We start from the raw sequence: 18,264 nt of genomic DNA, 5'->3' as shown, positions 1-18,264 counted from the left end.
AAAAAAAAAAACAAATTAAAACTACATTAATGTAAGTGAAATAAAAAAAAAAAAACAAACAAACTATAACTAATAGATATATCATGTACCTATGTTTTATAAACTACCTCGCGGGGTTCAAAAAGTAAGGAAATGCATAATTATGGGAAATTACATTATATTAAGTACGGTGCAGTTAAAATTCGAACCAAAACAAAGTATATAGCAGGGATGGCGAACCAATGGCACGCGAGCCAATGGTGGCACGTGACAAAATAATTCGGGTACGTGAGTAAAATGCTAAATACTGTATACTAGCTATTGCTCGCGGCTTCGCCCGTGTGAAGGAGTTTTCTGGGATATTTTTGTTTCGATTTTCTGGATATGTATCGTTATATTATGACCAAATTACACAAAATTATTATAAATTGTAGCCTATGTGCTATTCTGATGTATAACCAATGTTACTGTAAAGTTTCATTCAAATCCGTTCAGTAGTTTTTTCGTGAAAGAGGAACAAACATACATACATTCATCCTCACAAACTTTTGCATTTATAATATTAGTAGGATGTATCTTTCTTCAGTATTCACTTCGCTTAACATCATGTGCAGTGAATCCACTTTGCCGAGCGCCGCTAAAAAAAAAACAAAAACATAATTGGATCATTAAAAAAAACAGTAAAAACTAGAAAAAAATATATATAACATTACTTATAAACTAGTTATCAATTTTGGAGTCGGTGACTAATTAAAGTGCTAGTTAAGAATGGAAGTGAGGCCAGTGCCCTTGGGCGTTGACCTTGGGCGCTACACAAAAGCTAACTAGATGGCGGTACGTGTAGCTACACGGTATTGTACAATGACATCCTTGATTGTCAAAATATTAGGTATGTCAAAGTTACGTTTGAAAATATTATGTACTAGCTTTTGCCCGCGGCTCTGCCCGCGTTATAAAGTTTTTCGGGCTAAAGTTTTCCGTTATAAAAGTCACGCTATATAGTCTAAAATCGGCTCTAGTGTGTACTAGACTCTCGTTTTGTGGTCCAAAACATGTCCAAGTATTGACTTTAAAACGTCCTAAATAATAATATTCAAAATGGTGGCCAGCAATATCATTATACCATATAATTTTCTGTCTAGTGACCATTGATCCATAATATCAATATTTGTATTAATATAATTCAAACATCCACCCACACCCAAATTCCAATTATTCTAATATATTGCAACGCCGAAAATTACTCTTAGTAACCGAGTGACAAAATATACATAGTTACCTAAAAATATTGTAGTTTGTCAAAAATCTTTAGTATGGAAGGGTTAAGGCATTTAATATAAATTAGACGAAGTTCAAATCACATGTTCTAAATTGTGTCACGGTCGGGAGCGGACGCTTTTTTCGTGATTTTACCCAAATTATGGTGAATCAAATTATGCAATTTTGACTCGTTATGTGTTCGAACAATTAGTGCAAAAAGTACTAAAGTGGAGTAAATTAATTTCCGGTATTTTTTGAGCGAGTGTGGTATTGCGAGAGCTGTGACGGCTGAGGAAGGCACTTCAACATCTCGAGTGAAAGAGAGGGACTCTACGCGACAAATAATTCGTCCTTGTCGCACTACAGCGAAGCGCCCAGCGCACGGCGGTTACACTCACACAGGCGCATTATTTTGAATTACTTTGAATTGTTTGGATAATTTAAAATTGAAACTATGACCTATAAATGCAGCGCTTGTTGTTCAATAATATTAGGTGCTTCTTACATGGAATGCTCAAAGAACAAATGCAAAAAAACGTATGACTTAAAATGTCTTAACATTACACCAGATTCTTTTAAAGCATTTACCCTAGCGTATAGGAAGAAATGGGCATGCCCGGAGTGTATTTGCTCAAATCCCAAACACGGACAACGCAGAAACGCCTGTGAGAGCCAATACCGAGGAATTGAACATAACACCTGTACCCGGGAGTGCTGCGGCATCTGAACCTATGCGTACCAGATCAATACGTATGGAAGCGACGGCTCCCACAACTACTCGCGGTACCAGTAGCCAGAACCAATCTACTGGAGAAAACAGCTGTGACGCGGATAATTAAAATAATTAACGTGACTCATAACCGGGTAGACATATTCTCAGCTACTTTGAGTGAAATCGAGAGAGTTGTTTTAAGTCTGATTTGTTATGTAGGATAAACATATAAGATTGTTACATATTTCACAGTATAAAAATGTTGAAAATATACTTGATATTAAGTATATGTTTAAATATTGTAGTATTAAGTAGTGGATTAGTTAATAGTTACTATAGTTAATAGCGACAATATTGTTTTAGGTTTAAGGTACCTGTAAGGATATTGTCAAAATGATGATAAATAAATAAATAAATAATAATAAATAAATAAATGTTAATATTTTTTAATTCTTATTTGTGTTTTTTAACTTTAAATAAAGTGTATATAGTATTTTAGAATATTTTATGTTACTTAGTACATAATATACACATCCTAGATGAAATGATGTCGGCATCAATTTGTGAGAGCGCCTGATGCGCGTAAACGCAAATATTCCTGTTACTATAAGCTGTTGTTTGAGTAGGCGTTTTAAAAATAATTAAATATTTTGTTATACATAACGGTATTAAAAAAAATAAGACGTGTGTATTTAAAAATAGAGTATAGTATTATTTCAGAATATGGTTAACTCAAGTAAATAAGAGAGATATCGAAATGTTAACGATGTAAAATTCTTACCGTTGAGCGATGTTTGGCAGTTATTAATTATGATTTTATTCACGGTATCGTGTTTAATAAAAAAAAAAATACGCCGCTGTGCAAAAGACCATAAGCCAAACAATTTATTTCTTGAAAAATATTTACAAAGAATGCTTACATTATATTTTGCAGGACGCCCAAAGTGGACGTAAAGTTGAGTTTTACATATCTTAACGCTAGATAAATACATGAACAAATGTACGAAAACTAGCAATTTTAATTAGTCACCGGCTTCAAAATTGGTAGCCAGTATATAGGTAAATAATAATAATAATATGAGCCCTGTATTATATACTTGCCCACTGCTGGGCGCGGGCCTTCTCTACTACTGAGAGGGATTAGGCCTTAGTCCACCACGCTGGCCTAGTGCGGATTGGTAGACTTCACACACCTTCGAAATTCCTATAGAGAACTTCTCGGATGTGCAGGTTTCCTCACGATGTTTTCCTTCACCGTTAAAGCGAACGATAAATTCACAAAGAATACACACATGATTTTTTAGAAAAGTCAGAGGTGTGTGCCCTTGGGATTTGAACCTGCGGACATTCGTCTCGGCAGTCCGTTCCACACCCAACTAGGCTATCGCCGCTTATAGTATATAGGTAATGTTAAATAATTTATAGAAGGCGACATAATTTGTTGTTAAAATGTTATTATGTTTTTCTTTTTTGTTATAGTAATAATCAGTACATGTTGAGGACAACATAGTTGACGACATCATTTTAAGAGTTTCTTGATGTATCTGCGAAGTAAAAATCCAACATGAAACTTTTATGGGACCACACGGGAAGCACCAGTTTTCAAATAAAAAAATAATCATCAAAATCGGTTCACCCAACCAGCCAACCAATCCAGTCAAAAGTTCTGAGGCTACAAACTTAAAAAAATAAAGTACAGTCGAATTGAGAACCTCCTCTTTTTTAAAGTCTGTTAAAATCACTAAAAAGGATAGATAAAACGATTCTGGACGGCACGTTACAGGCAATTTTTTTTCATAAATAGTGACACGTTTACCATCAAAGGTTCGCTATCCCTGGTCTAGAAGCAAAGTATATGCAGTGGAATGGAGATCATGGATTCAAAACCGTGGCTGGGCAATACTATGTATAGAATTCTAATATGAGTTGTCGGGAATTAAATCGTTTGTTAGAAGATTGTGATTGCGAAGGAACAAACATACATACATCCATCCTCACAAACTTTCGCATTTATAATATTAGTAGGATTTAGGAGCATAGATTAGAACTATTATAACATTAGAAGTGTACCTTTTATATTTGATCAGCTTATACTATATTTATGTGACGAGTAGCATTTACTCAGAAATTGCGAAAGTGGCCCTAATATTTTTTTTCGAGAATAAAAAACATGATTGTATTTTCATAACAAACGGTTGTAATAATTAAGACAAAGTCTTTCCTCAAGATGCTTGAAATATTGTGTTACTCACATACCTCATTGCGTTGAGATAACAGGAAGTGAAAAAATATTTATGAACTCGTAAACGTTGTGTACATATTATTTGATTGATTATTTTAATTGTCGCGGACAATATGAATATTGTAAATTGTAATGAGCGCCCTCTGTGTTAATATGCGTGGAACCATACATTATATTAGCGACCTCGCTTATCAATTTATTGACTACTCTGTTTATCAACTTAATTATTTTACTAGTAATATAATATTGCCAATAGAAGGCGTTACGTGTTATATACTTACGAACTTTACCATTTTAATTAAAGCTCGTTGTTGCTAATTCAAAATATACCGTGTTTAAAGGTGCATAGTGCGCATATTACATTACAAGCCTCGTATTATACAGGGTGAGACATGAAATTGTTCAACTGAAGCAGGTTGATAGAGGACCTCAATAGGCATTAATTTGCTGGTGGTAGGATATATTTTATATCAGCGCGGATAGCGACTACCGTACACAAGGTGTTTAACCCGCCATAGTGTCCCACTTTTGTCACGTTCCGGGATCAGCCCGTGTATATCCGGTTCACTGTGTTGGCCGGGCCGGCATATATGTGTCTATTAGACACCGCTCCACTTACCATTAGGTGTAGACGAGTAACATTGCCGTCCGAAAAAAAACATCCCTATATATAATGTATATAGGTAGCTTTATATATACGTTGCTTGAAATTGCGTAGTTAAGAAGTAATTAAGATTTAAGATTTTACTATGTGAATGTCGACTTTAACATTCATCATCGTAATTAAAGCTTAACTATTTGATCTATAGTCCTGATGTTTTTTTCTCAAATAAGAATAATAAGTTAGTCTTGTAAATGATCATAACAGTTAAAATAATTATTTTTATTTTTTTTTATACTTGCACGCCAAAGTGACCCCTCAGCACCTGGTCGTAAATGGAGTGTGGTCCAATAAAATGTTCGACTGACGAGAGATGATTAACCCTGGGCAGTCGACGCAATTATGCCGGCCCGTTGGAACCAGATATACATAGTCTGATCCCGGAACGCAAATTACGTGGACCACTATGGCGGGTTTTAACAGCTTGTGTACGGTTGTTGCTCGCCGGGCGGATTTTAAATTATATCCTATCACCAATGAAGCTTGCTCCCTTACTAATAAACAATTAAATCCAAATGAATAGACTGCATCATAATTATAGTGCATTGTATTGTTACGGCACAAAATTTCAATTTGTTGTCATTAACTGTGCCATTATCTATGTCAGCGATGTCATTTAAGAAGCTATTATGAGGTTATCATTACAGTAATTTTTGAAAAGAGGGAATACAATCGTACAATTATGCAATTATGCTATGTCTTTGTGTCTTTTTATAATACTTGAAGGGATAGTTTTCTGTTGCGTTTTGTGTGGTGACTTTCAAACACATCTGCTCTCTCCCTAATCCATATCCCAAGGTTTACCTTTAAGGCCAGCAACGCATTGATTAATCTGGAACTGTAGGCGTTTATGTGTGGAGAACACGTAAACATCACAACTTCCTCTCCGAGGCAATTCTTGTGCGGAATATTTGTCATGGCCCTAGTGATACAGTCAAGTGTGTATACTTCATGATTGTAATTTCACATTGAGGTCTATAAGGACTCACGAATACTTCCCCTTCTATCCTAACGGGTTGCCATCCTTCTCCCATTTCTTTCCCTATTCTCCATCGTAGCTATATCGATGAAATGATGTTATGAAAATAGCCTTAGCGGGAAGAGACACGACGTGCTCACTGCCAAGCAACACGACGGTGATATTCGCACTATTGTGTCGGGCAACCTTTTTATTCCCCAGACCATCTGACTCATTCGTCGCTTCTGACACAAAACCGCGAGCGGTGCTGTTCAGAGCAGCAACTGCGACTAGGCCCTTTGGGGGAGTTCTGTATCGAATAGCGGAATCTCCCCTCCCTCTGACACCTCACTATGAAATATAACGTTCACTTCTGTATAAAACCTTTATATAAATAATAAAAAAAAAAAACACAATTTTCCTGGTGACCTACCCAAAGCGACTCTTGCATCAGAGATAGTTGACATCAGCTAGTATTCAAATAGAATGATATGATTATCAAATTTAACAATAACGATTTCTTTCTAAAAAGGTGTTGCTTTTAGTGTAAGCCAGAACATCCAGTAAATCAGGCCATAATAATTCCAGCAACAGTCAAGGGCTGAAATTTTTTTTTTTATTCAAATATAGTGATCGACATTCTATTTGACTGGATTGAAATATTAGAATTATTGTATTCAGTCAATCACTGCCAATGACAACATCCTAGTTCCAGTTGTGATACATAAATCTTTTTAGGCTTATAATTTAAATTGTATAATTTAGGTTATGGTTTAAATATAAAATATTTCTAGGTAAAGAGACAGTTGGGCTGAGAATTAAAAGTAAATATTATGTGTAACAATTGTTTATTTAAACTCAACAAATGTGCCAACTACAGCTTACAAATATGTACATATTAATCATAACTACACAGCTACGTTAAACATTTAACTAAGTCATTACTTTCATACAGTGAAACATACTTGGATTTCTCGATTGAACCGGTTATTTACAGTTCAGTGTGCTGGTGCAGCCAGTATTTCTTGACCATGTCAGCACCCTTCTCACCGATCATGATGGAAGGAGCGTTGGTATTACCTCTAATTACTGATGGCATAATACTAGCGTCCATAACTCTCAGGCCGGTAACGTTGCGCACTCTCAGTTGTGTGTCGACGACGGAGGTCGGGTCACCGTCAGCGCCCATCTTCACGGTACTGGTCGGGTGATACAACGAGAAGGTGATCTCCCTAGCTATGCACTCCAAGAATTCATCACTGTTCTTGTCAAAGTTCTTGCAAGCCTCCAACTCGATCCAGTCCAGTTTCCAGCCACCTTCCTTGAATGCCTTGGTCTCACCCAATTTCAAGCTGTGCTGTCTGAAAGCCCTGATAACGGTGTACAAGTCTTCAATGTCTTTGTAGTAGTCAGCGTACAGCAAAGGTTTGTCGAATGGATTCTTGCTCCTCAAAAGCAAAGTTCCGGCCGATTTGGGTTTTAAGAGAGTGTTGTATACCAGCATGGTGTATTTGTTCTCGTTCATTTTACGGAATTTGTCGTGAACTTCATCGCTGAGTCCGTGCTTGCGGAACATGTCGAGCAAGTTGTACGACTTCGGTGGGAAGACGAGGTAGTGGTATTGCATGTCGGATGCAGGCGAGTTCGGGTCAGTGGTGTTTTCGAAAGCAATGATACGGTGTGGGCTGGTGTCGATCAGATCGCCAGTGTTTTGCAGGAAGTATTCAACGAAGGTGTTGATAATGTTAGGCAGGGAAACTTCTTTGTTGTCGCCGTCAGCAGTGTAGAAAATGGGAACAAACAAGTGATCTTGTAGATTTTCACCGACAGGTAAATCGGCTTTGACTTCAATGTTCATGTCTTCCAAGTGTTTGCGAGGTCCAATACCAGACAGCAGCAGAAGCTGGGGCGAGTTGATGGCTCCAGAAGAAACGATTACTTCTTTTTTAACGTTCACAGCAATATCTTGTCCATTTTTGTTCAGCAGAACTCCACTAACAATGTTGGTTCCAGGTTTGAACAAGATCTTAGTGGCAATGGCATTCTTAATAACGTGGAAGTTCTTTCTGTCCTTAATGGGAGCCAGGAAAGCCCTCGCAGTACTGAATCTGGTACCACCTACGGTAGTTGTGAGTGATTTCATCACACCGATTTGGCTGTCGCCGTTGACGTCAGTCAAGTTCTTCAGTCCTAATTCGACAGCAGCTCTGATGATCATATCTTCAATCTTGTGCATGTTTCGGTCGGCAGATACTTTAAGGTAACCACCAGTGCTGTGGTATTTTTTGGCCTCTTCGTCAAATTCGCCCAAGAAGTTCTCACTCTTTTTGAAGTATGGCAGGACATCCTCGAAGCTCCAGCCTTCGTTACCGTCAGCTGCCCATTCGTCGTAATCGGCTTTGTTACCTCTCACGTAGAACATAAGGTTGATACTGCTGCTTCCACCGAGGACTTTACCGCGAGGCCAAGCACAGCCCTTGCTCTTGTAGGCACGGCAAGCTCCTTCTTGAGGCTCCGATTTGTAGGACCAATCTTCGTTAGTTCCCATGTTGCTGTAGTAGGGTTGCGGTATCTGAAAATGAGTATTTTTTATTAAACCCAATTCTTATTCTAGCTATTATAAGTTTTCAATGATTACGTAAGTATTTAAAAAAATGTGTATAAACCTCAGTAGCAAGTGTAGGGTTGCCTCCAGCTTCTACCAAAAGCACTTTCCAGTCCGATATTTCGCTAAGACGATTAGCAACAGCCGAACCAGCGGAACCGGCGCCCACAACGATAAAGTCATAGTTGGGGTCTGAAATTAAAAGTTAAAGTAAATAAAGAGCTTCTTGCGTTTATTACCAAACTTTAAAATAAATTTAAACAAAGAAAACATTCAACAAACTTTACAAAATACAGAACAAATTATTAATTGTTTGCCATAAGCTTTTTGACCATAATAATGATATCGGTACACTTTTGAAAGAAAGAACGTTTTTATTACTTGAATAAACTTGTAAGAATATTGGATTCATTACCTTGAAGAACGGCTTCAGTCGCATCGGCAGGCCATATGTGATCGCCGGCAATGGCGCATTGCGCAGCAAAGAACGAAGTCAGAGCCTGGGCGAACACCGGACCAGCTACTTGGTAACTGTTCACGATGTTCGTGGTCAGAGCTGGGTCACACGCCCAAAACATCTTGTACTAGAAGATTATAAAAAATCACGTTTAAATAATATTTTTAAAACGAATTTTGAAAGAAAATGCTATACATCATCAGAAAGAACTTTGTTAAGGATTTTATACGATTGTACATAAAAAAACATATATTTTGAAATTGATACTTTATTTGAAAGGCTTGCGGTAGGTACAATAGCATTTGGAGTTTAATTCTTGTCGAATGTTTAAATGTTTATTATTAATGCGTAACTTCTTAAAGTAGAAACTGTTTTGACACCGCTTAAATATACAATATTTTTCTATATCCTTGAGTTATAATTTGATTTTTAAAATATAAAAGCTAGTTACGGTCGTTTTTTTCGCATCAATTTTTAAACTTAGTCTTATCAAATACTCTGATGTCTAAGTCCTCCTACCATAATTTGATAAAATATTTACTATAGAAGAAATTTCGACTTACCTTTCTTTTTCAACACCCACTTGATATACTGTTAAAATATTTCAAGTAGTTGGCACTGCCTATCCAATGAGGTCCGGAAGAACACTGACAACTCTGGCACTCATCAGCGATTAAATACCATTCGATTGTCCACTTTAGGCACATATCACTGCATTATGGCGTATTTTATCACCATTATCAACGCCAATACAATTTGTTAAATAATCATTGTTATGATTTTTGGATTGGTTTACATTGACCTTTTCTATAACATATCGAAATTTAACACATATCATTACAAAGTTTTGATAGCGTTTATCTTTTACGTTTTTAAATTAATGTGTGGCAGCCTAGAAAGTAATATGATTTGTTAAAATTTATGTCCTAAATATTTTTTTTGGTTTTATTGGTTCAATATTATTTTGAACATTTCTAATATTCCTCTATTGATTCATCTGACATCACAGTAGATTTTATCCTTGCTACTCTCTTTACATTCTATTTCATTATACGTTGCTTTTTAGCTTTCATTTATGTATTATGGACAAACTTATTAGAAGCACAGTTAGACATCATCTTTGAAAATAATATAATAAAGTGTTCTTGTTTTGGTAGAAAGATCTTTATTCTAGGCACTTTTTAAGTTCAGTTTTGATGGTTACCCAGTCTTACCAACTGTGGTGTGTCTAGTTACTGTATAAGACATGAAATGTATCGTATTAAGTCAGTATAATGAGTGCAATCTAATAAAGAGTCTACAACCAACAACACGTCTCGACATATATCTCTATATATCTTCCATTACACCAACGAATCAGGGCCGTAGCTAGGGGGGGGGGGGAATTGTGGGGCAATGCCCTACCTTAAAATACTAATGCCCTACCTTAATAATCAACAAAATTATACATAATTACTGAATCAAAATAATATATGGACTAGCGGGTTTTTTATTTCACGATTTGGAAGTTGGTCCCTTAATAAGAGAACTCTCTTTCGAGATTTAAAGGAATTTTGTTACACTATTTTTATTACCCCAACTATTACGCAAGTATTAACCTGACGCAGTCGCGTTGACAAGCTAACAAAGCCAAAAATCGATTGACCAGATCAGATCTAGCCAAATGTTTACTTCCGTCCTAGCTGTAACCACTGCTGCACTGCATCTTAACTTAAAGCTAAGATGCAGTGCAGCAGTGGTTACAGCTACGGCCCTGCAACGAATTGGTTGCATGAGGTTAAAATTATAACATTTCGCAAAGCATGGTGAGTGGACACCTCAAGTAATTTGAATATTCCAGGAGGCACTGTTTTTAACGAGCAAACAATAAAAGTTCATGTTATTAAAAGTAATCAGAAAGTAAATATTCATGTCAGCTTTTCTTGCGAACTTTCCGCGATGTGGTATCATAAGTGTACACGCAAACAACAAAAAGAGTTTATATATTTTATTAGGTACAGTGACAAACTATAGATTCGAACATCGTATGAATTATGTTACAATTCAAATGCTAAATAAGTCTGAAGCTCTATTACAATTATGCACAGCAAATGAGCTTTTTAAAAACGGTGACAGCACACGCACAAATTTTGCGCATATAAAAAGTAAAGCCGCGATGATACCTATTAAATTTGGTGTAAAGTAGAGAGACGAAAGACGGTATGATCAGCGGACACTGCAACGTAGGCGGCGACGCGCGCATTACCTAGTACATATTTAAAATTGATATTCATATAAAAAAAAAACAACATACTTGCCAGCGATTAGATTTTTGTATTCGTTATCATCCTGGACGATATAATTATGGGTGATTAGACATAATTACATAATTTTGATACTACATAACCCACAATAAACGGTTCAGTAGTTCATCAAAATGTCACACCAATTTTGATAGCAAAGTAGGTGTTTATATTGCTTAATAATTTATAGTGTTTATATTGCTTTATTTTTTTGGTTCTCAACAACTATCGCGTTATTTTTTTGGTTCTCAACAACTATCGCGTTATTTTATTTCTAATAAACTTTGATGTAATCTATCACGTGACTGAATACATGAAAAATGTTTTATCATAATATTTTCGTACAAGATGGAGTAAAATAGAAAAGGTCGAAGTGTTGAAGACCGAAAAATATATTTTTGGAGGTTTCTTGAAGACAACTAAATCATAATAACCTTTAAATGGCATATTATCAAGCTGTATCTACCCATAAAAAAAACATTAAAATAACTCCGGTAAAAAGCCCTTACAAGTCGTAGCGGTCAGAATTCAGGCAAGGTTCAGCAATAACGTAAAAAATACGAAATAAAACAACTTCCAAACGGGATTGAATAAAAATTACTGTTTTAAATCTCATTTAATTTTATATCTTAGTCTAGACTATGTACAATAATTCTCATATTTTAACAAAATTACAAAATTACTTCATATTTTATCCCATCGTAATATAACCATATCCTGCACTTTCTTTGACCATTAGGAGATACTTCCTCTTTTGTCTCATAGTAAGGAATTGGTTCATAGCTGGGTCTGTAATTAATAAAACTGAACCTATTATTCAGATTTGGAAACACTGGTAACTTTTTCGTAAATTTATTCTTTCTATGTTTGAATTTAGAATTTATTTTGAAAGTATTTATATCGATAGGTTCATTATAGGGATATGTTGTGACGCTCTCATGTATTGGATTTTGATTATACGTGTTATAATACGTATTGTCTGGTGTAATTGGAAAATAGGGTAGAGGTGGTGGCGGGGGAAGTAATGGTGGAATATATCCATATACATCTGGATACGGCTTGCTATAGCTGGGTGCCATATCTGTTAAAGGATTTTTTACGTCATTTGTGAACGAATTTGCTGTTAGAATAGTTTTCAATGGTGTTTTTTTATCTACAATGGTATGTGCAGGTTGTTCATTCCCATTGTTTATCCTCGATTTAGTTTCATCAAATTTTATGTGTTTCGACAAAACTGGAAAAAGATTAGCTGTTTCATTGAAAACATCTAAACGTTTTGAAATTAGATCTATTTTCGTGGGATCTTCACTTTCAGAATTCTTGAGTTTATTTTGTACGGGGCACACAGCTCCTATGTCTTCTGGGATATTGAACCAATCTTCCTTGATTATGTCTGAAGCTTTCTCGGCGATCATGATGATCGGTGCGTTTGTGTTGCCGCTCACGATGGTAGGCATGATGCTGCCGTCGACCACCCTGAGATTCTTGATACCATACACCTGAAAGTGGAACAGCTTTATGTTATAATAATATATTTTGATTGCTATTCCGCCCGTGTGTGTTCATAGTCCCACCATACAGAACTTAAAAATTATAGAATTTTAATACGTTATACCAAGTACTGAACTATAATAAAATAAATAGCATTTTTCGCTTTCAATATTAGAAATATTTTTCATTTTCACCAGAACCAACTTTCGTGTCAGATAATGTCAAATAGGAACATATGTTATCCTTCAGTGATGTAATAGTTTTTATCCCGGAAATGGATATTTACATGACCTGAATAACGAGTGGAAAATGAAAGTTAGTGACGTAGTGTGAGTTTTTACGCCCCGGGGCCCACCTCAAATGTGCCGTGACAACCTTTGCCGGTGCGAGGCTCCGGATGGAGAGCAAAAGAAGTCTCCAATTTCAACTATATTTTCACCGACTTTTTCATTCGTCATCCCTTTTTTGATGTGCTGCCCAGGCCAATCATATCAACTCCCTACCCCCATTGCTACGCCTTTTGCTCGCGGCTTCGCCTGCGTGAAGAATTTCCGGGATAAAAGTCCTACTATATATTTTCTAGAGATAGAATGTTGCCCATGTTCTACCTCCATCTATCTCCATACCTAATTAAATCGAAATCCGTTGGGTAGTTTTTGAGTTTATGATAGCAGAATGATGCGGTGGGGGACTACTTGCTATTAAATATTTTTGTAGATATTTTTAAGTGGAACAATTTTGTCATCATCATCATGTTGCGTAAGTTTAACCATTTACGCAGTGCACGCAAAGGAAGCTCTTAAACGGAATCAACTTTCCCCGTTTTTGCAACATTTTTCGTTGATCTTCCGCTCCTATTAGTCATAGCCTGATGTTATATAGCTTATAGCCTTCCTCGATAATAGGGCTATGCTACATTACAATATTTTAGTAGTTCCTGAGATTACCGCTTACAAAACAACACACTCTTTAACTTTAAATAATAGTATAGATTTTTCGTTTTAAAATCCCGGCCTCAATAAAAACAATTCCTTTACATGAAACAATAAAACTCAACAGCATAGTGGATTACCATTGGCTTATTTTTGTAAGACCAAAATTATTATAATTATACCCCGTCAACGGCTTGTAGGTACTGCAAGTAAGGATAACCACATTTATGTCCCATTTCAACAGTTATATCCTGACATGACGTAACTTGCCAATGATTTGAATTCGCAAACCGTTCTCGCTTCTAATAATTTAAACTTAAACTAATTTAGCATATAGCACTAATGCCATAAATTGACCGGGTTCCTGACATTAGCTACAGCTGATTAATATTAACTATGTAGAATACTAATGTTATATTTATGTATTTATGTAGGTTATTTGTGCCTTACGCGTTATTTACACTGCCTTCATTTGGAGCCGAGTCTGGAATTTGTGCGCGATACCATCATATTATGGAACGGAATAGATGAAAAGTAGATGTACTATTTGAGCCTTTGTATACCCATTCGGGTATAAAATACGTTAGCGTTTGTATGTTATCTTGACCGACTAGTCAGCGTGGATTAAAGACAAGGAAACTTTCTGTGGTAAAGGAGATAGCCCAGCAGTGGGATATATAAGACAGTATATAAAAGGCTGGTATAAAACAAACCCTTAGTCTCGAATCCACAACCGCTCCAGGATCGTCGTCGGGTCCCATTGCGCAGGTTCCTACTGGATGATAGATCGTGAATGTGTGGTGTCTGGCCTGACACTCAAGGTGCTCGTCCGACATCAGCTCGTGTTTGGCACAGCCAGGGTTCCTGCGGGAGTTGGGACGCGCATTCAACGCCTTTAGTGCTGGTTGTTCCACTAACGCTTGGGCTATGCGAGCTCCTTCGATCTGGAATAAAATGTTCGATTTTTAAACAGGTCGATTTAACGCCGTTTTTAATAAACGATCGCAATCGCTTTTTCAATTCATTTCATTCATTCCATCGCGAAAATTGACCGATCAAACAATGATTTTTTGAGCATTATTTCCTAATTGTCAATATTCATCTTGCAGTTCCAGTGACGTTGACGAGATGGCGGTGTATGCACTAATTGTACCGCCACACATGCTAACAAACTACATCATTTTTAACCGACTTCAAAAAAGGAGGAGGTTATCGATTCGACGTGAATTTTTTTTAAGCATTAAAATCAAACTATTTGTCGGTTTTTATCGCGGTTTATATATATTTTAATTTTCTCCCGACGTTTCGAAGACTTAAAATCCGAAAAAATAGTTTAATTTTAATGTCTAACATCCGCGTAAACATAACAAACAATTTTTAAGTATTTAGGTTCTGTTACAGGTCTAGATGCCGCAAAAAATGTAAATACATCTGATATGTTATTTTTAAAAGTTTTTGTTTTAGTTATCGGAGTTTCTTATCCATTCGCATCATTGCATTTTGAACTTTATAACATAACCTTTAGGTGTCAACATAATGCATTTTATAATGTAATTGCACATTAATGATACTTTTATCTTTGCAACATTCTTCGTTTCATAATCATTTGTTTATATTATATTCTGGATGATCATTTTTCATTTAAAATTGTAGTTTAAATTATAAAAAAGAATACTCTTCGCTTTTTAATATGTCTCTAGTAAATTTTCTTTAAAAAAAATAAAAATAATAAATTTTCTAAGTATGGTCTCTGGATTTTATAGTAATTATTTCAAGCTATGTTTATTTAGTATTTTAGGATGTAATGCAATAGAAGATATTAATAATAATCTTCGTTGATTTTTATATTTTTATATATATTTTAAAAACATTAATGGATATAAAAATATTTTTAAAAATTCACCCTCCGATGGCGAGGTACAGGACCGACGGTGGTTAAGGATATTAATAATAATATTATTAAGTATGTGTGTTTGACTGTGTGAATAAAATTCTCATAGAATTTTATCGCCAAATTATCCTTCATCACATATAAAACAAAGCTCCTCACCGCGTCTATCTATTTGGACGCGATGAACTCAAAAACTGCCGAAAGGATTCTAATGAAATTTGATATAGATATAGTTTCGAGACCCCGAGGACATAAGATATTTGTATATCTGGGAAAATATATAACGAGATTTTCATCTCGTAAAACCTCTTACACGCAGTCAAAGCCGCGAGCAAAAGCTGGTGTTATAATTTGACTTATAGGAAAACTTCGTTATCTGTCTGGTTATACATTTCTCTGTCTAGATTAGATAGTCAAAGCCGCGATCAAAAGCTGATGTTATAATTTGACTTATAAGAAAACTTCGTTATCTGTCTGGTTATACATTTCTCTGTCTAGATTAGATAGTCAAAGCCGCGAGCAAAAGCTGGTGTTATAATTTGACTTATAGGAAAACTTCGTTATCTGTCTGGTTATACATTTCTCTGTCTAGATTAGATAGTCAAAGCCGCGATCAAAAGCTGATGTTATAATTTGACTTATAAGAAAACTTCGTTATCTGTCTGGTTATACATTTCTCTGTCTAGATTAGATAGTCAAAGCCGCGAGCAAAAGCTGGTGTTATAATTTGACTTATAGGAAAACTTCGTTATCTGTCTGGTTATACATTTCTCTATCTAGATTCCTCTTTTTATAAATGTGTGATAAATAAAGGAATAACTTACCAAAACTTTAACGTCATCAGGTTCCGTGAAATAATTAGGGTAGATAAGCGGCGGTGAATATGGATTTGAATCTCTGAGTCTTATATATCCACGACTTTTCGGCCTTAACAACAGCGGCACCACAGAAAATGACGATTCGTATAAAATATCTTCGTACAGTTCGGCGTACGTCTCGTCTGTTAGTCCGTTCGCACGTTTTCCGAACAGTCCGCCGTCCATGTTGTCAGCGGTTGGTGCTATGAACAGTTGAACATCGGGATAGTCTTCAGCAGGGTCTTGGAATTTCGTATTAACGAAAGCCATCGCTTCCGCCTCTATCATGCTGTACATAACTCCAGTTTTGTGCAAGCTAAAGTCCATCAGACTTCCAATACTAAACACAGTATTTAAGTTAAAACAATAATCGGATTCGTTTTTGTATGGATTGTCGAAGAGGAACGAGTGTCCGCCCATCGCGACGTGGTCTTGTAAGTTTCTTCCAACACCAGGTGAATTTACTATTGGGTGTATGCCAACTTCTTTCAAATGCTGTGCGTCACCTATACCTGATAACATCAATAATTGTGGAGATTGGATAGAGCCTGCCGATAAAATCACCTCTTTACTTGCTTTAATGATTTTATGTTGTCCACGTTTAACGAATTTCACTCCATACGCTGTGTTGTTTTCGTCTATTAAAACTTTTTCTACTAAAGAATGAAGGCTGATGTGCAAGTTTCGTCTTTGGGATACCGGTCGTAAGAATGCTTTTGCGGTGCTACATCGAAGACCGTCTCGAACAGTAGCCTGAGAACGAGTGAATCCCGTTTGAAATTCGCCATTCACGTCCCGTACGTCGTAACCCAATTGCGTAGCAGCTTCGAGTATTTTAGATGTGATTGGATGTTCGAATCTGAAATACTCTACGGTCAAGGGACCTCCAGTTCCGTGGTAGGGGTCATTCAAATGTTCCGGTATTCTTATATCCTCGGACTTGATAAAATATGGTAATACATCTTCATATCCCCAACCAGGGTTTCCCATATTTTCCCAATTATCGTAGTCACGTTTGTTGCCTCTTATGTACAACATAGCATTTAGTACACTTGAGCCACCAAGCACTTTACCACGTGGCCATTTACACCTTCTATCAACCATGTTAACACAATATTGATCACTGCGTTCCGTCACAAACTGCCAATCTATTGCCGATGTTTGTAACGTTGGAAAAAGTATTGGCACTTCAGATAGCACATTTTCATCCGGACCTGCTTCTAAAAGAAGTACATTCCAATTCGGATTCTCTGACAGACGATTCGCGAGAACGGCCCCAGCTGAACCACCTCCAACTATGATGAAGTCGTAACAATCGTACATCTCTTCGATGTTGCGGTCTTGGACTCTATGTTCCGAGTCCTCTATATCTGGCCTGTATAAGTGTATAGCCATTCTTATAACTATTAGAGCTCCGAGTCCAGGCAGAAGCCCGAACATAATTCTAGAGCTGGAAACGATAGATTTGATCGACGGATGACTCGACATGATGTATTGCGCTCGGTCGCAGCTGATCGACTATATAGAAAGTGATTGAATGGCCGCCTATTCAGCGGTTCGTATGATTTAGCAAGTTATTGTTTACGTCGTGTCAGGTTGTATTGTGATTTGTGATTCATTTTGGATTTGCATAGAGTAGTGAACGATGTTGTATTGTCTCAGCGTTGCAATTGCGATTATATTCAAATATGGATTTTTTTGGTTTTATTACATAATGCGTTTTTTATTCCCAATTGGATAACCTAGCGAATATCGAATCACTCAAAAATTTTCCATTATAATTTTTGACCCTGAATAGAAAGTTTTTATTAAAAGAGTGATGTTTAAAATCGAATTGGGCGAATTTCAGTTAAATGTATGGTGAAAGGTATTTGCTATTTCTGATCTTAATAATATTCAAACCTCTAATGGTCTCATAAAATGTATTGATCCTTATA

General features: G+C 36.3%; 3 protein-coding genes across 3 annotated transcripts in view; 1 reads left to right on the top strand and 2 right to left on the bottom strand.

The window, feature by feature from the left end:
- Positions 1-18,264, top strand: part of LOC115453721 (flotillin-2) — a 357,821-nt gene that overhangs the window by 270,455 nt on the left and 69,102 nt on the right. The gene's annotated exons all lie outside the window — the stretch shown is intronic.
- On the bottom strand, positions 6,644-9,548 carry LOC115450804 (glucose dehydrogenase [FAD, quinone]). The gene is made up of 4 exons (XM_030178911.2): positions 9,438-9,548; positions 8,833-9,001; positions 8,479-8,609; positions 6,644-8,384 (listed from the first exon to the last, which is right to left on the bottom strand). The coding sequence occupies exons 2-4, from the start codon at positions 8,993-8,995 to the stop codon at positions 6,804-6,806; spliced, it is 1,875 nt and encodes a 624-aa protein (XP_030034771.1). The 5' UTR covers positions 8,996-9,001; positions 9,438-9,548; the 3' UTR covers positions 6,644-6,803.
- LOC115450805 (glucose dehydrogenase [FAD, quinone]) lies at positions 10,649-17,923 on the bottom strand. The gene is made up of 3 exons (XM_037436775.1): positions 16,295-17,923; positions 14,293-14,523; positions 10,649-12,655 (listed from the first exon to the last, which is right to left on the bottom strand). Exons 1-3 carry the CDS (start codon positions 17,813-17,815, stop codon positions 11,828-11,830), a joined length of 2,580 nt encoding a protein of 859 aa, XP_037292672.1. The 5' UTR covers positions 17,816-17,923; the 3' UTR covers positions 10,649-11,827.

The sequence above is a fragment of the Manduca sexta genome, chromosome 9, assembly GCF_014839805.1.
Source record: "Manduca sexta isolate Smith_Timp_Sample1 chromosome 9, JHU_Msex_v1.0, whole genome shotgun sequence".
Lineage (NCBI taxonomy): Eukaryota > Metazoa > Arthropoda > Insecta > Lepidoptera > Sphingidae > Manduca > Manduca sexta.
Note: the sequence above shows the minus strand (reverse complement) of the source record. Positions and strands in the feature narration are given on the sequence as shown.